Genomic DNA, 24,533 nt, shown 5'->3' on the forward strand with positions numbered 1-24,533 from the left:
ACTTAAACAGTATCTACACTCCTTTAAGGGCTTGTTCACTACTGTCTCTCTAGTACCTAGAACTATGCCTAGTACATAGTAGGTACTCAGTATTTGTAAAATAAATGAATGAGACTGTGAACATTTCTTAGTATTCAGGCAAGGAAAAGTATGCTCAGACACAGATGACAAAACATAACCATAAACAACACTCCTAAACCAATATTTTATACTAGCTTTTCCTGTTTTTCAACCACTGCTTACATAGAAAATCCTCTTAGGTAAGCTGTCTTTCATTTTTGATCTTTTTTAAAACACATATATACATTTATATTGTTAAATATCATATTTGACAGAATATTAAACACTGAGTTATATATTAACTATTAACTCCTTTCTATTTAAAAGACAGTTTTGATTAGGATAAGTAACTGTTGGTAAATTACATACAGAAAAGCATTTACTGCTGAAGCACAGCCCTTCAGAGTACAACATGGCAAATCTTTTATAGAGCACCATGATGCTACCTTTGAAACGTAGCTTGCGATATGGCATATTTATTTGACAACATCAATTAATAAAATGTAAGTAGAATAAAGGATGGTAAAACTTTATTAGTTTTATTTGAAATCTGTTATATGAAAGCACTAATTATATTCCTCAAGTGATTACCATTATCTCTTATGTTTAATGTTAATGGAACAAATATCCAAGGGATTCTACATCCTATAATAGATGTAGAATAATCTTGTCCTACCTTTTAAATTAGACATGAGAGAGATGTAGAATAGAAGCTGTTCCAAAATCAAAACAGTGCCAAATGTACTTCACTAAAACAATTACATGTAAAAAAACAAAAACAAATGACTTTTCAAAGTTTAAATATAATGTTAATGGATCTATGGTAATTTTCATATAGCCCTTAGAAAGGCACAAAGTGGTTTTGCATATCATATAATTTTATCCACTAAAAAAAAAAAATAGACCAAATCTCAGAAGACTTTTTGGATTATTCATTTGAAGAAGACCGGTAGATAACGACAGTAGTAACCAATAACATAACTGGAGATGCTGAACAAAATTGGAAGGCTGTTTATAGTCTGTCAAATGAGATATTCACTACTGTTAAACATTTTATTAGCAAAAAAAAAAAAAACTCTTACAAAAGAAAAAAGTGAGATACAACTTGAAGTGAAAAAAAGTACAGATGAGAACAGATATCTTCAACAGAACATGCAGAAAGAAACCCCACATAATCCCTCGGGCAGGTTCAAAAGGGATAATGCAGCAAAAAAATGGCTATGTTAAGAATAATGGGGCACATTACCTTAATAGCTGATATCCAGAAAGTGGGAATATATGTAAAACAGAAAAATATTCTGGGCTTATTTAAAACTAATTCTAGTCTATTTCCGTTTTAGTAGTTAGTGAAGATGTTTATTGTCATTAAACAGAAATTTCATGCTAAAAAGAGATATAAAAAATTATATACAAGTTCTATAGTATCTCAGTCTAATTCCCACCTTAGTTCTGTGCAGTAAACCTGTCTTAACAAGTAATATATATTAGTCTCTCTGGAACTTCCTTTGGAAGACTCACTGGCCTGGGTACATGACAGAACTATTTCTTATAATGCATTTTATAATACAATTTTGTAAGTCATACATGTCCCAATAAATTCAGCTGCTCATAGTAATTCTTATATATGGAATAAGATGACTATAAAATAATGTCACAGTGTTATGGAAATATTCTTGATCACATTATAATCAACAAATGGGGACTGAAACCATATACATATTAAAAGAATTCTATTTATAAATGCAACGGTACCATAAAGAAATGGCCATAACTAAAGGCAAAGTGGGAGTGAACAAGTTCGCCAATAAAAGTTACCTGAATTCTAAGGTACAAGAATAATGTACCTTATAATAATAATATATAATAATTAAGAATATAATAATAAAAATAATGTCACGCTCTTCACTTTTAAAACATTAAACCCAACCAAATATTAAAAATTCTTTTATCAACAGATAAAAGCAGTGTTGCCTCCACCCTTGATTTCCTGCTCATGGGGTCTTTCCAAACTTTTCTCCAGCGTGGCACATATAGAAAGTGATACGACTTCACGTGGCACTGTGTGGACAGCAGAAGTCACCATCCATCTGAGCCACCGCTAACACATCATGAGCACGAGGGCACTGCTGCTCTCACTCTGGAACTTTAATATCATTCACTTAAAGAACACCAAGGTGTGAAACAATTTTCTATTTCTTAATATTCTCTAAATAACAGTATGTCTCTTGGGGAAATGCAGAAAGAGCTGAATCAATTTCACTTTTAAATAATTTAAGTGGTAATAATGGTATTTTTGTTATGATTCAAAAGGGCAAGTCTAATTCAAGAAATACATTTGGGAAGGGACAAAAAACAATAAAATTCTTCTAAACCATAATTTAAAGACCCATTCTAACTTATAAACTTTTAATTAGACCATAAATAGCAGTAAAAACTTAAAACCACAACTTATTTTAAAACCTCATCACAAAGATAAAAAGGTGTAGGAGAGCAGAAATACAGCCATTTTTATGTTTATAAATATCCCAAAGTCTCAAATGACTTACTAGACAATATACATGAAGAATAAGAAAAGCAAAATCTCTTGATTTTCCTATTATGTGCAATTATTTTATAAATACAAAAAGCAAACAAAACAAATACAGGAAATAAAATAGTATAGGTATAACAAAAAAGAGACAGTTATAGTTATAAAAACAAGAGTACCATATACACACTCCTATTCACCACATTTGAGAAAGACTGTAAAGCAAAAATATTTTGTTCATTAGATGAAAAGTCTCTTCAAAAGTGCTTTCTCTTCCTTTGTTAATGAAAGAACCCCCTATCTTAAAGCCACAAAGTGAAATAGCGTCAAAGAGTGCTAATAAATAGCACACTTTCTGCTTCAACTGGTAAAAGCAGGAGCTGACTGATTAGGTATCTAGAGATGTAGGTTCAACCTGTTCCAGTTTATAGGATACTCATCTGCAGCAAAGGCTACTTAGAGAAATTTCACACCTGCTGACATGGGATGGACTACATCTTCCTATTACTCGCTCCAGCATTCTTCCAACAGATGCACACGCTGTTTCTCCTTCTGAGAAGCAGCACATGGAGTCCAAGCACTTGATACTTGAATTTGTTTCAGTAAGCTGAGGAGGTGAAGCAGAAAAATATTAGTTATTGATAGATTTGGACTTCCAAAAAGCATTAAAAAAAATAACAAGCACTTTAAAACTGAAAGTAATGTATACATGTTTTATATAATATGGACAGGTATGGAAGACTTTAAGAATGATTAAAAGGCACTATGTCCTAAATTAGAGGTTGAGTAAAATAGTTATATAAAACAAGTAGCTGAATCTTGTATAAATCTGGAAAGTTTGTGGATTAAAAAAAATCTTTTTTTAAATTTATCTTTTGGCCCCATCACACGGCACATGGCGTCTTAACTGCCCAACCAGGGATGGAACCCACGTCCCCTGCACTGGAAGCACAGTCTTAACCACTCGACTGCCAGGGAAGTCCCAAGATTGTGGATTTCAGTATCTTAATATATTATGATCAATATGATTTACATCAACCACTCAGAAACTTAATGAAGTTTAATTCTTCTTTGAACTTTTTAGGTGAAACTGCTCCTGCAACTTCAATTTAAAATGTCCAGTAACTGAGAAAAGCAGAGTTTAAATTATGTTGAAGACTGGAAAATAACCAGGCAGGACTGAATTCCAATCTTCAGCAATAACTCCAACAGCAGCAAACACCTTACATAGTGTTTGCTATGTGCTAAGTTCTAAACACCATATAGATATATATACATACACCGTAAATAATTCTTGAAAAAAGCATCATTTGCCTTAAGTTGCTAAGCAACTATTAAATGCTAAACATGTCCATAATAAGCTCGTCTTGTTTTTTTAAAAATTAATTGATGATAAATTATTAAAGTTGATTAAATAAGTAGTACTATTTGATTTAAAACTGAATTAATTTCTATAAGTATGCAAGCTTTATATTAAGGAGGAACAAACAACCTGGCAAGATTACTAAAAGCCACAGTACTAATAATTTCAATCCTGTTACAATAAGGGGAAAAAAATGGTATAACCACATAGCCCACTGACTCCCAACCTGGTTTTGACAGAGTCAAGGGTACTCCTAAATTTCTCAAGGGTCATCATTTTAAACAAACTTATTTTCATTTATTTTACATGTATAACATACTGCATAACAAATCTTTCAAAAATAGAGGAAGGAAAACAACAAAAATAGATTCACTGGAGTGCTGCAATTCACAAAGGTTGGGAGTCACCAAGTGTCGAGTACAAGCATGGCAACAGGGTACATTCATGGACGGCACAATGGACAGAAGACACAAGCATGATGGAACATAAATAACCTGGCATTTTGAACCTAAGCAACTGGTGAAAGAAAGTCAGTTAGTTGATCAGTCATGTCGGACTCTTTGTGATCCCATGAGTAGCCCAGCAGGCTCCTCTGTTCATGGAATTCTCCAGGCAAGAATACTGGAGTGGGTTGCCAATTCCTTCTCCAGGGGATCTTCCCGACCCAGGGATCGAACCTGGGTCTCCTGCATTGCAGGCGGATTCTTTACCATTTGAACCACCAGGGAAACAACTGGTTAGGTCCAGCAAAAACCCTGCTCATAATAACCCTGTCAAATACCAGGCAATGTGAGACAACCTGGTTCCTTTTTGGCAATGAACTGACTGCATCAGCGTCCTAGGATCTGCTGAACACTGAGTGAGGAACAGCCAAATTTCAGCTTGTTCTTTCATTATAATGCTCTTGATTTAGGACTGTTTACAGTACTATTTCTTAACTGTGTTTTTTGAGATATTTACAGACATTGCATGAAAAAAGTTTTGTGTTAAGTTTAAGAAACCCTAGTTCAAGGAATGTCTAAACACTTTGTGAGTAAAGTACTGCCAAGAAGTTATGTTTGTATGGTCAGTCTCCAGGGGGAGAGTTAGACACAGTGCAAATTTGGTTTTTTTGGGGGAACTTCCCTTCCTCCCCTCCCCCCAGGGAACATTAATTAATCAATACCAGGAGGAATATTAATATTCAATGGAAGATTTTAGGAAATCTTGGTTTAGGTAACAGGATTTAACCAGTTTCCTAGTTTCCTTCTTGGGTCACTGGGCTCTAGCCTCCTCCATCTCAAAACCAGCCTCTATAGGAAGCAGAACTTTAGAATTCCCACATGCTCAGTGAGAAACTACTACACCTCAAACAGGCCCATAAACCCCTTTATAACCTGACCTCAGGCTGCCTTTCCTAATCTACCTTTAAATGCTCCTGTGTCCACACAGCCAACCAGGCAGTGTTCCTTGCCTGAGAACATGGGTCAGGGCCTGTCACCAATTAGGGGCAGCATGCTGACTCCTAACACCAAGATCAGTTTAAATACTGTCATTTCTATAAAATCCTCCCACCTGTCCAACTATCAGTAACCTCTTTCTCTCTAGATTCTACTCCAATGGTTGTTTGTATCATTTAAATGGCAGAAGCACTTAAATTCACCTTGTATTTCATTGAGCAAGGCGCTGTACTGGTTTTTAAAGGGGACAATCTACTGAGTTAAGGATAAAGAAAAGGGTGGGAGGTAAGTCAGAAACAAGTAATAATGGCAGTTATATTAATGGAATGCTTACTGTGTGCCAATTACTAGGTAAGAAGCTTCTCATGGATTATCTCATTTATAACTGCTTTTGGGATAGGCACCAGACTTAAACACATTTTACAGATGAGGAAACAGAAGTTAAAAATATATTCAAGCTCACCCAGCTGGGGCTTGAATCTTGGGTTTCTTTGATTCCAGGGCCCAAACCTCTTTACCATGCTGTTATACTGCCTTCTTATAATTATAATCTAAGGCAGACTATAAATATCAAAAAAGGGGAAGGGAAGCTCAAAACTACCTGCTGTTGTTGGTATTAGTGGGAGAGTATTTTGATGAAAAAGATGGCATCTGAAATGCATACTGAAGACTGGATGGGATTTCAATAGCTGAAGATGGGAGAGAAAGAACATTCCAGGCTAAGCAAAAAGAATGAGTAATTATGTGGGCAGAAAAGCATTATGTACATTCAGCACATATTTAGTCTAAGTGTTGAAAGAGCAGCTGTTACTCGTGCCCCCTGGCAAAAAGACCAGTGTGCCTCAAAGTGTGATCTGTGGATCATTGTTGGTCTGCAAACAGTTACTGGCCCATGAGAACACAATGCATCTGGTCTGTGAGATTAAGAGATTAGACAATTTTACTGCAATCTGACAAGAATATTTTTGTAACTGTTCAATCTAATAATTTCAAAGTTGGGGCTTATTTTATATATCTTTTAAACTGCATTTCCTAGTAATTCATTTTTATTGTATTTTACAAAAGTATTGGCCTGTGATGAACTAGAAATGATCAACAAACCAAGAAAACAATCTGGTCCTTCATCACATTTATCTGGAAAGCACTGAACTAGACTAGAAACTCGAACAAGGAGTTTGTCTGGTTTTTCTTAATTTAACAGCATGTGCTTCAGTAACTGCTGGGGCTCAACCAACTGACAGGGATTCACTAAAGATACCATCCATAAAGTCAACAGCATTTGAGTGTCCACATATTAATACATGCAGAACAGTGCTTAGGTCTGGATCTGACTTTAGGTAATTATCCTTCTTTGCACTCATCACCTTTTACTTTAAAACTTGAGGACAGGTATTAAACTATGGGCAACTCAACACAGAGAGTAAACATCTTAAAATGTCAAACGTATATAAAGAAATGATTTCTCAGATCACCATTTGATCACACCAAGTAAAATACTTTTCTTTTTCTTCCCTAAGGGGGAAAACCCCCACCTGCTTTGAAAATGCTGAATGCTGGTTAACTGCATTTCTGTAAAGCTATCTATTGGAAACACTATACTGTTCTCTAGGAAACCTCCAAGCTCTACCACTTTCCCATATATACATGTTTGATCTCATATTATAGCTTCCAGTATAACTGAGAGTGCAGCATTTAAGTCTCATTTCATTCAAAGTAAGGAGGGGGGTCATTACCTTAAAAAAAAAAAGACTATTATTAAATACTAGAAAAGAAATAAGGCAAAATAATGGGAGTGAGACCCTACTTAGTGGACTAAAAAGTTACCTTTCAACTTATCAGAAATTTTGATTTATTGGTAAGAATCATTCTCCACGACACTTCTCAGAAACAACTACATAACTCAGAGCTAAAAGGGCTGCCAAGCGAAACAGCTATGGAAAGCCAATCCATATGGGTACGTAAGCCTAGTGGAACTTTTCATCTTTACAGAACTTCCCTTCTGAAATAAATTCTAGCTTACTGCTTTTATATCCAATATTTTCACATCAATGATGGCAAACATTTAGAATTTTCTCCTGTTGCTTCTACAAAAATCTTTCCTGAATCTTCTAAGTTTTGGAAAACTGTCATAACACTTCTAAGTTTTTTAGTCACTCCCATGACATTTTACCTATCAAATCAGATAAAGTTTAATCAAACTATTAACCACATCTGTTCTTCTGCTCTTAAAATTGTTTTACATACTTCATAATCAAAGTGAATACCTTGCTTAGCCTTATAGGAGGTATTTGGAAAGAAGCCTTAAACTATAATGATGTTGAGAAAAAAAGGCTCCTGTTTAGGAAATGTTTTTCTTTTAAATGTAAGATAGAGAAAGTCATCGAATATTACCAATTTCCAAATTTGGTTAAGAATAGTAAAATCCCTAAAACCAGTATCAGCTTCAAGTCCTTATTGAGAGTTGGAAGAGGTAGCTGTTTAATGATGGTATTTAAATAACTGCTTCTCTTATTCAAGGCCTTTTTCTCCAAAACATGTTGCAAGTTCATTTTACTTCCCTAGACTCCCTTCCTTTTTCCTTCTCCCCAAATAAACAATTTTGAAAGATAGTTACAAGTAAAATAACTCTATACGGACTTTTAGGGATCCTTAGAAAGGAGATTTCCATATGTGTTGCCTAAATTTAAGTATGAAAATAAACATACATTATTAGGCAAGCTTATTGTAATAAATTTGGCTTATTCCTTGTTTCAAAAACACTGAGACTCTTTTAATAATGTGATTACAAAAAAAAAAGACAATATCTGACTAGGAATTTGTAGTTTAGATGAATAAGAGTATGAGGTATCTGTGAAAAATGATAAAATCTCCCATTTTAATAGAGATGGTGAATCTGAATAGCAATTATTAACTCATCAGCAGAGCTGATGTTAAGAAATCAGTTTTCTAAGTATCAATCATACATAGCATATCATTACTATTTGGTAGAAATAATATCAATACTAATATCTTTCTTCATTTTGACCTCCAGATGAAAAAGCTGTTCAGTAAGTCAGCACAGATTTGAAAATAACATTAGTTTTGTAAAGTGTCACACTTAACAGATATGCCTTATTATTATCAGCCTTTTAAATGTTTGATTCTGTTTATAGAATTCTACTCATTCAGAAAAGCATGCCTTTTAGTGGCAAATAACTGAATATACGCCTATTTAGGTTTTCTACTCTATAGTTAGCTTCTTTGTTAAATGAAGTAGTATTTCTATGTTATCTTTGTCACACAAGGAGAGGAAGGTGTCTTGTAGCTGGTTGAAACTGCTTAAAATGTTGTTGGTGGTGGCAGATTTCAGGTCTGGGACTTCAGCACCCTGATCCACAATGAGAAGGTTTAGTAGCCCTAGCATCCTGTTGATACCTCTATGGTAGCTACTAGGTGCAAGCTGGAAAAGGGCATCTAGAGTAGAGCCAGGGATCCAGAGAGAAAGAAATGACAGAACAATGAAAGCCTAAGAGGCAGGTGACATAGAGGGAGATAATTAGGAGAGTCTATGGCCCTTGGTAACATTTAAGGCTCAGCATAACTCTGTCTGATTTGGCAAGGCTAACCAAATTCTGATTAGAGACACAAATGCCATTTCAAGAAAGAAAACAGAGAAAAGAGGGATTATTTAACACTTACTTAAAAGGGATTTTTACCTCAAAATATATGCCAAAGACAGAAATACAGGAGAAGAGAAATACTCAACATACATTTTATTCAACCAATTTAAGTTTAGTGATAAGCAGAAAAAACCCTGCAGATCAGGGTAACACCTCCAGCACTTTTACTAAAATCATATCCATGGTCTAAGGGTTCTTCTGCTTTCTTATTTATAGGAAGAAAGACCATATGTCACAGGATGATAGAAGAATTCACTTATCATTCCTTTGGAAAAACAATCATAACAAGGCCCCTATTATTTAATAGGGGCATTCTATGAACCCAATTCTCAACTATACTGTACATTTTAATGGACATATTAAAGCAAAGCAGCACCAGATACATGTCTTTTGAAATATCCACTTGAACTTGAACCTTTGGGGAACTTTTATCACAGAGGACATAATTTCACAGTATTAGCATAGTCAGGACCCAAAAGGATTATCTGCTCTAGGAAATAACCAGGACATAATCTAAATCCCAGCCAGCTTTCCCCTTTAACCAGTGCACCCTTCAGCTGAGTTTTCCTTTCAGCCAATGAGTGCATGTTCTAAAAACTAAAAATCTGTTTATCAAAATACAAGATAAATATGTTGTAAAGATAATCACATGAAATATCCCTGAACAAAATAAAAATTGTGAATTCTTTTGGATTTCTTTTCAACTAATAATAATGATGATGACTGACAGTTGACTAATCCTCAGCATTTTCCATTTTGGGCAATTCATTAAAAGAATCTAATTAAAAAATTTTTTTTCAAGTCACATTTTTTTCAAATTACTGTACCTGTTCCACTGTCTGATTTATAATCTTCAAGTAGCTTTGTTTTAAATTTCTCCATTTATGAGGGTTATCTCAGATGACACAATAGCACCTTCTTGACCAGTAATTACAATATCCAAAGTGGCAAACAGCCCAAGTAAAAATATAATTACTAGTGGTTAAGAATTTTTATCTTCCTTGGTTATTACCAATTAAATATTTTGCATATCCCAATTAGATCTAGAAGTAGTTGGTAGGGTTTATTTCTCAAGAGGGGAATTAATCAAGTCTTTATTAATTCACACTTTTTTATTACAAAGATGTAACTATGAACGCTAATGAAAAGTAAGAACTGAGAGTTTGTTGAATATCAGTCAACAGAAAATTATTCAGTACCAGGTCTAAGCACTCAGTCATTTGACCGTTCAACTCAAGGGGGAGACTTAGATAAGTAATGTAGTGTCTAACTACATTAACATGGATAAAATGACACACAGCTATAAAGCGGGAAAAGTGATTTCAGAAATAAGAGAAATAGCATGACATATTTTCAAAAGAAGTGAAAAGGAATAAATTCTTGACTATAAGACAGTAAGACAGAATCTGAAGTAAAGTAAGATTTAACTATAACTCCAAAGGAAGATTAATGAGATATTCGGGGACAGACATATAAAAAATGTAAAGATGACAAAAAAAGGAAAACAGGTAAACGAAAACAACAGATGAGAAACAGTGAAGGAAAGCGTAAAGTAAACACTGGAATGTGAGGGCAGTTCTCCCACAGCGTGCCCCAGGCTTGAGAGCGCGGCGGATGTCCCCGGGAGGTCCAGCGCAGTACTACCTAGTGCAAGAACTGTCCTGCTGGCTGCAAGCCTCAGCTAGCAGGTGCCTACTGTCCTCCCCTCTGTGCTTGCTTTCAGCAAATTCATATGCTGAGCTGACTGAACCCTTATCTTCTTCCATCTGGAAGGACAGAAAAGCAACAAGTCTCATATTACAGAACAATACTCTCACTGTATATAAGTTTAGAATCAAAACAGCAAGTCAGGGTCCACAATCTGTGAGGCACAAATGAAAGTTCACACAACACCACATTCATTTACTGTCACAAAAGAGAGCTAATAGGAGCTTCTTAAGGAGCATACAACAGAGCACACAAAATAAAGCCATGGTTATCCAGGGCACAAAGTTAAAACCAGGTTTCCGTCAGTAAAATTCAAGTTCTTCCATTAAACAAATTCCTTGCCACCAATAATTAGGGTTCTTATTGCAAAGGTATGTCTCATTTCATATTTCTCATGCTGCTTCTCAGAAAACTTCTCTAACTGGACTTCAGCAGAGTGGAAGGGTCAATCATATAGCCTTTCAAATGTTACACATATGGGTAAGGAGGAAGCTTGACTTGATTTAGTAAACAAAATTAATTAAATCCTTAATTTAAAATATCTTTAGTGAGTATTAACTAACTTAAATCAATTTCTATTCTTTGCCTTTTCTATTTCATAGGGGCCATGCCTCATGGCTTGTGGTATCTTAATTTCCCAACAAGGGATTGAACCCAGGTACTCGGTAGTGAAAGTGTGGAGCTCTAACCACTGCACTGCCAGGGAATTCCCTCTATATTTTAAGTATCAGAGACCTTCTAAGGAATATGTGCCCATAGCCAAGCTAATTTAAAAATTTCAACCTTTCTTTAAAAAAAAAGTCCTCAATAAAACATACTTTCCCCTCATTTCTATGTGTTTTCTCAGTCTTAGGACTAATCAATAATTATTTCTATAAAAAATGCTATAGTAAATTTTTTATATACATAAATAATAAAGCAGAATTTCTTGCTTTCAAGAGTACAGTCAGTTTATGTAAAGATAGCTTATTATTATAGCTTTGCTTTTTATAAGGGAGTGGAAAATATTAAAAATGAGCTTTCTTTTATTTAAAAAAATTATTAATAGCTTTGTGTTAATGGTTCTTAAGAAGTATCAATACTAACCTTATAAAAGATTTGAAAACTCTTAAAGACATTCAATATATGCATAATTTTCCTGTCACAACAGTAAACAACTTATCATGGACCACACCCAGGAATACTGTTCAACACGGTTCAAAAACAAGATGCATTTAAAATTCACAGGGTGTACCAGCAGACAGATATTTGTGGGCACTTTTTCTTCATGAAGCTATGAGCAAATGCCCATCCAGTGGTCATTCACCACTCATGTAAGCAGTTGTTATTTCTGCCTGACTTTTGGTTGATTATATTTCTTTTTGTTTTTTGCTGATGCTGATAGTAAGTAAAGAAGACCGTACTATGTAAAATGGTCATCTGATAGGTGAAGAACCTTGAAGCTCAGAGTTGAACTAATCTGATTAGAATAGAGAGGGTGCAGTGCCAAGGGCATGCTGGGCTAGCACTCAGGCCTACTGACTACCCAACAGGGTCTCTCCCATTGTTACACCACCTGATTGGAGAGTGGCTTGTAGGAAATACTACGTGACTCATGTACCCTGCGTCCATTGTATTCTTTCACAGATGAATGAATGTTAAGCTTACTATTTTATTACACTATTAAGGAGTGGGATATCTTTAATTTACAATCTCTGTGCTTCATTCTTTTTTTGTCTATCACTGCTCAAAAAATGTTGCTTGATTTGAGCCACCATGATATGTGAAAATATGATTTAATAAAAATATTAAGATTATTCACAATGCAAAAGTTAATCCTCACAAAACTGCTTACCAGAGTGTTCTTTTAAATAATGAGTTCTCCTTTTGCCTTTAAGTTCATAATTAGATGTTCAAAAATGTGTTAAGTACGCACTGTTTTCAGAAGGCACATATAGATAAAAATGATACACATATTTGGCTCAATCAAAGTTGGAGGTAAATCTTCCAAGTTTGTTTTCATTTTAGTTCTCGTTTTAAAAACATGAAATTTAGTTGACTACCACTTAAACGCCCATTTATATATCATCTAAAATTATACATCTTTGTAATTCAAAGTAGAATATTTCAAAAACCCTTGTACTAATAGGAATAATAAAATCAAAAGGTTTGGTAAAATTTTGGAAGAGTTCAAAATTACAGGGTTACTTAAGTTATTTAAGCAGGGCTTGTCAAAGTCATTCATTTGATCAAGTGAACACAGACAGATTAGAAATCTACAGAATAAAAAAGAATTTAAAAAATACATATGATTAAAAATCCAGGGTGAGAAGCTGAAGGGTGCCAAAACTAAAAACAAAGAAAAAAACTTTAGTTATATTACTTTTCCTCTTCAAACCAGACTGGAATTGAAGTTAATATATAACTTTGGTATCTTAATATGAAAAGTTCTAGGATTTAAACTTTCATTCTGTTCCATCAAAAGATATCTTGGGATTACTAATTATTTTTTGCAGAAACTGACAGAATGAATCTGTTGGTGGAGATAAAGATGTATATGAGATACAAAATCTGTTATTCAATTTATAGATGCACTAAACAGTACAAAGGATATGAAATATTTCAGCAGCCATTACAGTATACAAAGACAAATATGCATGTGTATTTACAACACGTATTAAGGCAAGATAAAAAATAGGCAACTCTCACTTCTAAGTAACTGAAACTTAAAACTTCAAATTTTATGATGAATTTCTGTAGCTTAAATTACTCAACATGCAGGAGCATTCTTAAATACGAGTATGACAAGCAGAAGCATTAGAATTGTGTTAGGAAAGGTACTTAAGGTATAAAACATATAACAGTACAGATCTCTGTCCTGTTATGCTGAATTTTCATCTCAATGAAATGGATATTTTTTTAGGTTTTAACATACATAACAGCAAAGGTCAAATTAGAGACAGAGCTGTGCTAACAAAAATGCCCCACTCTTAATTCATGCCTCTGCCCATCTTTTGAATATTTTTAAATTGACCTTTAGCATGCAGAAGAGTTAACGAGGTTCTACTCCTCCTACTCTACCTAAGTTTGCTCAGCTGATTCCTTGCCCTCGACAATGGCTGCAGTGCGATGAACTCGTCACTGAAAGCGACTGTGTTGGAGTACATCTATAAGTGGACAGAAAAGGGATGGGACATACAACAAGTCAGTGAGCTGTATTTATCATCTAAGAGACAGACACAGGACAAGCTTTGTAAAGACATTTGTTCCCAGAAGAGCAGAAGTATCATACATGGTACACATATATGACTGACATTTGTAGGGCTATTGGCTTTGCTATCCCAAGAATTTACTCTTATTACCACATTGCTATTCTGCAGGAAAAACTCAGAATCAATGCTGCCAACTCTTCTTGTGATATACTTTTTCTTGCTACTATTTGGATGATAGCAAAATGAAGTAAGGAACTGACAGCTTTCTAATAATTTTATCATTTGAAATTAGAAGTGACAGTACAAGTCTGAAACAATAAAAATTACTGACTATAGGAAAAGAATAACATCACACATGGGATTTGAAGGACCATATACTAACCAAAACAGGAAAATCCCCCACAGGCTAGGAAAAATCCCTGAGTGAAAAGTAGAGATTTCCTTTTTATTCATATATGTTCATTTTTTACGAAAGTACAATTGATTTACAATGTTGGGCCAATCTCTGCTGAATGGCAAAGGGACACAGTTTTACACGTATACACATTCTTCTTCTCTTTAGATCAGACCCCAGATGAACACCCAGTCACATAATTTAAAAGAAATTTAGTGGGGGTAAAAAGGGAGATTATACTGGCTTTCAGACATAGAAAAATGATTGATTTCTTAACTCCATTTTTTAAATCAACTAACCCATGGTAAAAGAACCAAAATATAAAGCACTTTTAACTTTTTCTTGTTTAAGGGTCCATCTTAAGGTATCAAATACTTCCTGTGTAATCCTTTAAAAAGAGGCCTATAAAAATAATAAGGACTAACATTATCATCCTATATTGTCATTAAGAAATCTCTTTGAAAGATTTAAGTATGTAAATACTCTGCCTAAAGGAAATTTCCAAGTATAAATGTAAATAATTCTGATTATTTACTTTTATAAAAATTTAAGTTTTTAAGTGATGTCATTAATCTATTTTGGTGAAATATAACTTTAGGCAAGCAGACAAGACAAAAATGTTCTTCATAAAGGTCTAGAAAAAGTATAATAGTCAATGTATTAAAAGCAGTATTCTATTATCAACAATATCTCTGAAGCTTAGAAAAAAGGCAAACCTTTCTGATATACATTTAAGTAGTATCTTGCACAGTGGAAAAGTTTGTCCATATTTGGATATAGATAAATGCATAGGCAGACACAGTAATCAGATTATGCAAATTTTTTCAGCCCCAGCTGAAGATCAGTATTACAGCAGCATCCAAATCATTCTTATAATTTGTTCTTATTGAGGACGTACTATATACAGACCCAGGTGCTTCATATTAACTGTCTAACAATCATGCAAGGTAGTAATTATTATTCTGATTTCATATAGGAAGAAACTGAGGCTTAAGGAAGTGACTTGATTAAGAATATACATTCTATGGTTAAAACAGTATTTGAATTAAGTCTGTCAGGCTTCAAATGCCTACACTGCTTCAAAGGTGTTAAAATGTATACTGGCTAGAATTGAGGGACCAAAGCAAGTAAATACTAAACAAATGCTAATATAATCAATTGAAATTAAAACCATATACTATTTAAGAAGGCTAACAAATCCCTAAATACTTAGGAAGCACTTATTCGTAGCATTAACACACAACTAAATTTCCAAAATTTAAACAAAATTTGCTTTGCATAAAACAGACATGCAAAAACAACAACCCCTGCCCCCACCCCCCCATGTGCAATTAAACAATTAATAAACTTTGTGTTTACAGGGGCATAGCAGTTGATTAGAATGTGTTCCTGAGGATATATATTCAATGCCCAAACTAGTATTTCCAGGTACAAGTCAAATTACAAAGACAGTATATTCAACCAAATAGCTTTTATTTCTTGAGCATCCACTTTGTCTGAATATTAATTATTTCATTTAATCTTCATTACAAATGCAATGAAATAGACATTTCTGTCATAATTTGACCCATGAGGAAACTGAGACTTAAAGTCAGAGCTACCCAGTGTAGAATGATGATTTTGAACCCACAACTATCAGGTCCTTAAGAACATATTCTTAAACACTATGTAAACACTGTTAATATCTGTTGTAGTTTAAGTACTTTAGTGAGTATTCAATGAGAGAAATATTTTGTAAAAATCCATTGTGTAGAAGTTATTTAGGTTAAAGAACTATATCTTTCTTCTGTTGACCAACAATATAACCTAAAGAAGTACTACTGAAATTCTAATGATTCTAAAGACATGGATATATATCCCAATTATATATATTTGATAGAATGCTGTGATATTACCTAAGATATTATTTGGATATGACTTGATAGTTTTATATTTCTAATCTACTTCTATAAAATTTTTTAAATTATAATTTTTCAGGAGTCAAAAACTTAATACAACTTTAACATTATCACATTTAACAACATTTATATTGCAAAACACTTGATACAGGAATAGTTAATTTACTATTTTCTAATAGGAGCAAATTATAATGACAACTATTCATGAAAGACTCCTAATTAAAAAGGTACTGTGTATAAAATGTGGTTACCTGTGCCTTCTCAATATTTGTAGGATGGAACTGTCGGTCAAATACTTTTTTCACAATATCAAGAAATAAGCATGTAACAACCATGAGGATTATGGCAAACCAAGCAGAACCACTTGATAGGAGCTGAATAAATACAAAGTACATATTCTGGGAGCTCAAGAATGGCCTGCAAAGAAAGTGGGCTTAATGAAAGAAAAAACTGACAAGACAGATTCTTAAATCAAGACATTAAGTAAACCCACTATTTTCGAAGGTTACAATTTTAGGTATACAGAGGTAAAATGTCCAAAATTTTGAATCAATGTAATTTAATTAACTAATAAAATGTGATATACTTTCATTGTCAAAAATAAAATACAATTTAATTCACTTGAATGACAACCATAGTTTTTATAATTAGGAAAGTGGCAAGTAGTTGACTTATTCTATCCCAGTGGTAGGAAATCCAAAGAATTATGTAGTAATACAGACTTAAGAGGTTAAAAAAAAGCAAGAAAGAGTATGTAACAAAATGTTTTCTACTAAGCAACTGTAAAGTTGATAACCAAAATTTTAGGTTGAAAAGCTCTAGTTAGAGGATCTTCTCTATATACTTATTTTAACATAAATGTACTCACAAATATTAGTTCTACATAGTAATAGGTTTTGTCAAGATACCATTTTTGGGGTTTTGTACATATCACTTCAAAGCAATATGGGAAAATGAAGAAATGAAGAAATAAAAGAGGATTAAAAGCAAATGACAGTCATGAGCATCCTTTTATAATCCTAATGAAAGTTAATGTATAGCCAATCCAAGTTTTTTACCTGCTTTTTGTAATATTTTGCAGACACAGGAGGCAATGTAATATAAATACTCTAACTCAGAGACTTCAGCTGTCCATGACTTATCAAAGAATTTTAGGATTCTTTAGGATAAGCATTCATTTTTGATCTATCAGAGAAACTGAATGTCTGATTTTAGCAATGAAGATAGAGCACACTATTTACTTTTCAGAGATAAAGTTAACTTCTTCATGAATCTTTAATGGTTCTATGTGACATATTATATACATTAGTAATAATTTAGAGGTATCAATACTATGGTTAGCATTAAGAACAATAATTTTCAAGTAAATCCTATTTTTAACCTTTGTGATCTTAAAGAGTTCAGTATTCAAATAGAAAAAAAGGGATAATAAGATTATTGTGATGAATCAATGTAATATCTCAGGTAAAACACTAGAATGCAGTAGATTAGATAGAGTAATTGTTAGTTTCTTCTTCCTTATTAGTAAGATCAACTGAAAGAACTAAATTTCTTATCAGGATAGGGTCTTAAAACTATTCTGAGCAGAATTTGTTCATAATATAACCTATCATAATAAATATTTATTAGAGTTGAATCAATATAATTAAAATACAATATAGTAACTCACCAGAGAATTCCTCCATAAAACAAAGAAAACACAAAATAGAATAAAATAGATCCCCACGTAACAAGATGATTGATCCAGGTCCAAAAATGAGTTTCCAAAGCCATCTAAAAAAATAAATTAAAAAATCCTTAATGTAAATTAATAAATCTTTAACTTCTCAGATAAAACCGAAGAATAAGTGACTAAAATGTTCCTATGGCAAAGTCCCTCAGAAGACAAATATTACTGAAAGGTTCCTAGTATGAAACTGAACAATTTCAAGTTTATACTATTTTTCATCTGTGAGAAAGCAGCATTAAAATTTCATGAGTACTTTATGAATTCCATGGGCTAAACCAGCTTGTGTTATCTTGCATTACATAGAGAGAAGCATAATTTCACAGGTGGGTATTGAGGAGTTAACTTCCCTTTGACTAGAAAAATCAGCTGAGGCTTTCCAAAATAATGAATTAAAAAATGAATTTGACAAAAATTAAAATGAATTATCAAACTAGCCATCCATGAAATTATTCATGACTAAAAAGAAAAACTATATCACTAAAAACAAGAAGAAAATTAGAACTCTATAGACAAAACGTGCTAATTTCTGTATCATACCTTTGCTGTGACTGTAATAACCATGACTGTGAAGACCAAGGTGCCAAATGTCCAATTTCCAAACATCTAAAACATAAAGAACAAACTAGTATTGTATTACATGTTAAAATAATGCTGAAACAGAAGTGATGCAAAGAATAACCACATTCTTTACTGAAAATCACTTGCATCATTTACATCAGGTACATGTAAAATCAGTTAAAGGAGAATGAGAAGAAATACCATAAAGCATTATTATGTTTATTATGTAAATCATCCTTTGGATAACATTATCAGATGGGAAACTCAAAGACAGGTTTGAAGTTGTGTGGCACAGATAGTTTTTAGTGAGAATTATACACTGGCTAGAAGAAGCACAAGCTGGAATCAAGAATGCCGGGAGAAATAACAACCTCAGATATGCAGATGACACCACTCTTACGGCAGAAAGTGAAGAGGAACTAAAAAGCCTCTTGATCAAAGTGAAAGAGGAGAGTGAAAAAGTTGGCTTAAAGCTCAACATTCAGAAAACGAAGATCATGGCATCTGGTCCCATCACTTCATGGGAAATAGATGGGGAAACAGTGGAAACAGGGTCAGACTTTATCTTTTCGGGCCCCAAAATCACTGCAGATGGTGACTGCAGCCATGAAATTAAAAGACGCTTACTCCTTGGAAGGAAAGTTACGACCAACCTCGATAGTATATTGAAAAGCAGAGGTATTACTTTGCCAACAAAGGTCCATCTAGTCAAGGCTATGGTTTTTCCAGCAGTCATGTATGGATGTAAGAGTTGGACTGTGAAGAAAGGTGAGCGCCAAAGAACTGATGCTTTTGAACTGTGGTGTTGGAGAAGACTCTTGAGAGTCCCCTGGACTGCAAGGAGATCCAACCAGTCCATCCTAAAGGAGATCAGTCCTGGGTTTTTTGGAAGGATTGATGCTGAAGCTGAAACTCCAATACTTTGGCCACCTCATGCGAAGAGTTGACTCATTGGAAAAGACTGACGCTGGGAGGGACTGGGGGCAGGAGAAGGGGACGACCGAGGATGAGATGGCTGGATGGCATCACCGACTCAATGCACTTGAGTTTGAGTGAACTCCAGGAGTTGGTGATGGACAGGGAGGCCTGGAGTGCTGTGATTCATGGGATCACAAAGAGTCAGACACGACTGAACAACTGAACTGAACTGATACAGCTGTTAGTAACTGCTTTACTCCTGTCACACAGTAAATACGATAATAAACGCTGTTCAATTATAATTATTTTCTGAAACCACTCCAGTCAAAAGTCACAAGAGAATACCTGCCACTGTATTTTGGACACAGCATAGAAAGATCAAGTAAAAAGAAATTTATACACAAAACCAACACTTGAAAGGTAATGGCTGGTGGAATGACTCAAAGGATTCCATGTAAAAATGCAGCTAATGCCAGTCAGATAGTATTGCCCTGGGCTTTTTAGCCAAAACTGACTAAGATTTATTAAAAATGCTGCTGCTACTGCTAAGTCACTTCAGTTGTGTCCGACTCTGTGTGATCCCATAGACTCCCCCATCCCTGGGATGCTCCAGGCAAGAACAGTGGAGTGAAAAGTGAAAGTGAAAGTGAAGTTGCTCAGTCCTGTCTGACTCTTAGCGACCCCATGGACTGCAGCCTACCAGGCTTCTCCACCCATGGGATTTTGCAGGCAAGAATACTGGAGTGGGGTGCCAATGCCTTCTCCTATTAAAAATGCAGATTTGCAGATTCCCCACAGAGTATCAGGATTTAATTTCCACAAATAAGAGCATAACCAGAACTTTATGTCAATTTAGGTCACCAAATAGTCACAATCTTTACCATTGGTTTAAAAAAAAAACTATTTAAAAGACCAGTCATTTAAAAACAAATAGGTTCCAATGGCAATAAAACTTATCTAAGTAATTCAAAATAAATGATAAACTCCGTGCTTAAGACCCTGAATAGCCAAAATAAGCTTGAGAAGCTGGAGGAATCATGCTCCTTGACTTCAGACTATACTACAAAGCTAATGTAATCAAAACAGTATGATACTGGCACAAAAACAGACATATATAGATCAGTGGAACAGATACACAGATCAGTGGAACAGGACAGAAAGCCTGGAAATAAACCCATGCACCAACGGTCTAATTAATCTATGACAAAGGAGGCAAAAATATACAATGGAGAAAAGACAACCTCTTCAATTAGTGGTGCTGGGAAACTGGACAGTTACATGTAAAATAATGAAGTTAGAACATTCCCTAACACTATAACACGATATAAAAAAATAAAATCTAAAGAAACCTTGAAGACCTAAACATAAAATTCCTAGAAGAAAACATAGGCAGAACACTCTGACATAAAATGCAGGAATGTACTTTTGGATCTATCTCCTACAGTAATGGAAATAAAAACAAAAATAAACAAATGGGACCTAACTAAACTTAAAAGCTTTTGCCAGCAAAGGAAACCATCCACAAAACAAACAGACAACTTATGAAGTGGGAGAAAATATTTGCAAATGATGCTACAGATGAGGGGTTAATTTCCAAAATATACAAAAAGCTCATACAGCTTAATTATTAAAAAAAATAAATAAATGGGCAGAAGACCTATTATAGACATTTCTCTAAAGAAAACACACAGATGGTCAACAGGCATATTAAAAATTGTTCAATATTACTAATTACAGGAGAAATGCAAATCAAAATTTCATAAAATGAGGAATCCCCTAACACTGCCAAACTAGCCATTATTAAAAAGTCTACAGAAGGATTTCCTTAGTGGTTCCCTGGTTAAAAACACGCATTCCAATGCAGGGGATGTGGGTTCAATCCCTGGTCCAGGAAATAAGATCCCACACATGCCTAGGGGCAACTAAGCCTGCATGCTGCAACCACTGAGCCTGCGATCTAGAGCCCATGCTCCGCAACCAGAGAAAGCCCACACAGTGCAACAAAAAGCCAGCATGCCAGCACTCTCCTATACTTCTGGTGGGAATTTAATTAATGCTGCCACTCTGGAGAAGGAAACGGCAGCCCACTCCAGTATTTTTGCCTGGAGAATCCCAGGGACAGAGGAGCCTAGTGGGCTGCCGTCTATGGGGTCGCACAGAGTCAGACATGACTGAAGCGACTTAGCAGCAGCAGCCACTATGGAGAATAATAGTCCTTGAAAAGCTAAAAACAGTTACCATATGATTCTGCAATCCCAATCCTGGGCTTATAACCAGAGAAAACTACTTTGAAAAGACACATGAACCCCAATGTCCATAGCAGCACTATTTACAATAGCCAAGAACATAGAAACCACCTAAATGTCCACTGACAGATGAATGAATAAAGCTGTGGTGTATATACACAATGGAATATTACTCAGCCATAAAAAAATAATGAAATAACGCCATTTTTGGTAACATGGAGTCACCCAGAGATTATCATATTAAGTGAAGAAAGTCAGACAAATATCATATGATATCACATACACAGAATCTTAAAAAAAAAAGATATACATGAAATTGTTTATAAAACAGAAACAGATTCACAGACACAGAAAACAAACTTATGTTACCAAAGGGGATAGCAGGGTTGGGTGGGAAGAGAAGATAAATTAGAAGTTTTGGATTAACAAAGATAAATTAGAAGTTTTGGATTAACAAAGATAAAATTAGAAGTTTGGGATTAACATATATACCCTACTATATATAAAACAGGTAAACAGTAGGACCTACTGTATAGCATAGGGATCTTATAATAATCTATAATGGGAATCTGAAAAAGAATATATATATGTATACATACAACTGAAACACTATGCTATACATGTGAAACTGACAATATGTTAACTACACTTCAATTAAAAAACAAATAGCTTAAAAGGTAAAAAAGTAAGCAATAAATAATGGCTCTTACAATCAACAATGAAACATTAATATCCCTTTATTTGAGGGTATTCTGGGGACTTATTTGTCAAGAGGAAAATAATGGAAAAGTCATATTGACTTTTCCTGCTTTTATCATCTCTAGAAATGACTTAGAATACTGAAAAACCATTGTATCACTCAATTTGGCTCTCAAGAATGCCAGCTCCTCTTTCAGTGATATGGAAACAGGTAATTAATGCAGTCAGGCCACCTGGGCCTGGAAATGGTATCAACCACACATATCTACCTCTCAGTATCTGGTTTTACTGGGCCCAGATTGGGGCTAATTATGTGTATCTTCCTTTGAAGCAGAGGATGATTTAAAATTTGAGCATTTAAGGACCTAGAGGGAGCTGTAGAAAACAAATTCACATTCTCTTTTTTGGGTAAATTAGCAAAGTAGTTTATTTCAACTGCAGCAATAACTTAAGACCATTTCCCTCTGATTTCCCCTTGAATTTAGTTTAACTGGTGATGAGGTGAGTGGCAGAGAGGATTTGGGGATCTAGCTAAAGAGAAGTTGAGTTGGGCTTATTTGGCTTGTGTTAAATAGAACCTATTTATGTCACTCACAATCATTTTCACATATACTTATGTTTGCACTTACAGTTTTATGTTTTTTTCACTTAAAGAGGGCCTGCCAAAATGAGTAAGGTTTAGACTACTCTACTAAACCTGGATCTGCTCCTGCTCGGAAGAGACAAATGCTCAAAACATTTTCTATCACAATGTTTTGGGTTTTTTTACTCACTTCTTTTAACTTAATTTGCTACCTAATTATTTAATAATGCCAACCATATATTTCGAATTAAAGAAGATGATTCATTATTCACTTGTAAAGCCAATCAAGAAATAATAACTGAGAATCTATTCCATACCAAGTACCATTCTAAACCTTGGGGAATGAAGCAGTAATAATGTAACATTCCTGACCTCATGGAGCTTGCACAGTAGAAAAGGCAGAAAATAAACTTAAAAATATATACTTTCAGGTAGAGGCAGGCACCACGAAGAAAAATAAATGTAGAGTAAGGGGTCGGGAAGTAACGGAAAGTCAGAGGGACAGGATTTTACTGGAGTGGTCTAGAAAGTCTGAGTCAAACCAGTGATAGTTCAGGAGACCTGAAGGAATTAAGAGATTCAGCCACATGAACACATGAGGAAAAAGAATATAGGCAGAGAAAGAACAAGCACAGAGTCCTAATGCAGGAATAAATTAGTTTGAAGGAGCAAGATAACCAGAGTGACTAAAAGGGAAGGTGGTAGGAAATACAGTCCAAGAGGTAGTCCAAATTTTTTTTCATTTTTTAAGATCACCTGGGCTGCTGTGCAGAGAATGGATAGTAGGAAGGGAAAGAATGGAAGCAGGAAGAAGGCAGCTACTATGGTCCCTGAAAGACTGAAAAGGAATAGTTGGTAATGAAGCCAAAGTAACTTATAGAGACTGAGAGAAGATATTGTGGCAGGCAGGAAGGCTTCATAAAGTGTACCCAGTGTTTGGGTTCATAAGGGCTGAGGCATGCTCTTGGATTAGCAATAAAATGGGTGCTGTTGACCATAGAGACCATGGTTTGGATGGGAGTGCTTTGGGGGAAAAGTCCCACAGGAGTACATTCAAGGGAGAAGAGGAGGCCAGGAAGTAGAAATAGTAAAAAATATAACTTCTTCCAATTTTGTAACTGGTTGAACTTAACTATACATTGATCTATAAGACAATTACCTTCTATAGAGTTAATCAGTTGTACAGTTCTCCAATACAAACTCTCTCTTTATTATTCATTTTAAATATTGACCAATTGTTGGATGATACCATAAGAAGCAACATATATTTTTTTGTTCTCTGTATATGAATAATTTCCTATTTATTGGAGTATTATTAGTGCTTTAAATATTCTCATGAATAAGAGAATATACAAGGAAATTATGCAATGAACTAGATAATCAAAGACATTTCAATCATACAAGCTTTCATTAAAATAAATCTATATCTACTGTTAGGAATTAAACTGCATATGTGTCTTTAATGACCTGATTGGTAATTACAGTGGTTAAATCATCTGAATTAAAATAAAGATACTGACTTCTCTGTGGAATACAAATATAAAATAGTATATTTCTATCTT

General features: G+C 34.4%; 1 protein-coding gene across 11 annotated transcripts in view; it reads right to left on the minus strand.

Moving 5' to 3' along the window:
- The window catches only part of ATP11B (ATPase phospholipid transporting 11B (putative)), a 111,718-nt gene that overhangs the window by 4,544 nt on the left and 82,641 nt on the right, over window positions 1–24,533 (minus strand). For 5 of the 11 annotated variants that reach the window (XM_070289374.1, XM_070289378.1, XM_070289377.1 and 2 more), the window contains 5 exons: window positions 18,505–18,570; window positions 17,908–18,011; window positions 16,490–16,655; window positions 10,693–10,814; window positions 3,061–3,194 (listed from right to left, as the gene is read on the minus strand). In XM_070289374.1, coding sequence (XP_070145475.1) covers window positions 3,092–3,194; window positions 10,693–10,814; window positions 16,490–16,655; window positions 17,908–18,011; window positions 18,505–18,570 — 561 coding nt within the window. In that variant the 3' untranslated portion in view covers window positions 3,061–3,091. Of the gene's footprint in view, window positions 1–3,060; window positions 3,195–10,692; window positions 10,815–13,815; window positions 13,902–16,489; window positions 16,656–17,907; window positions 18,012–18,504; window positions 18,571–24,533 lie in introns of all 11 variants that reach the window. The other 6 variants (XM_069558898.1, XM_069558943.1, XM_069558932.1 and 3 more) reach the window with 3 other exon arrangements.

Source organism: Ovis canadensis, chromosome 1 (genome assembly GCF_042477335.2).
Source record: "Ovis canadensis isolate MfBH-ARS-UI-01 breed Bighorn chromosome 1, ARS-UI_OviCan_v2, whole genome shotgun sequence".
Taxonomy (NCBI): domain Eukaryota; kingdom Metazoa; phylum Chordata; class Mammalia; order Artiodactyla; family Bovidae; genus Ovis; species Ovis canadensis.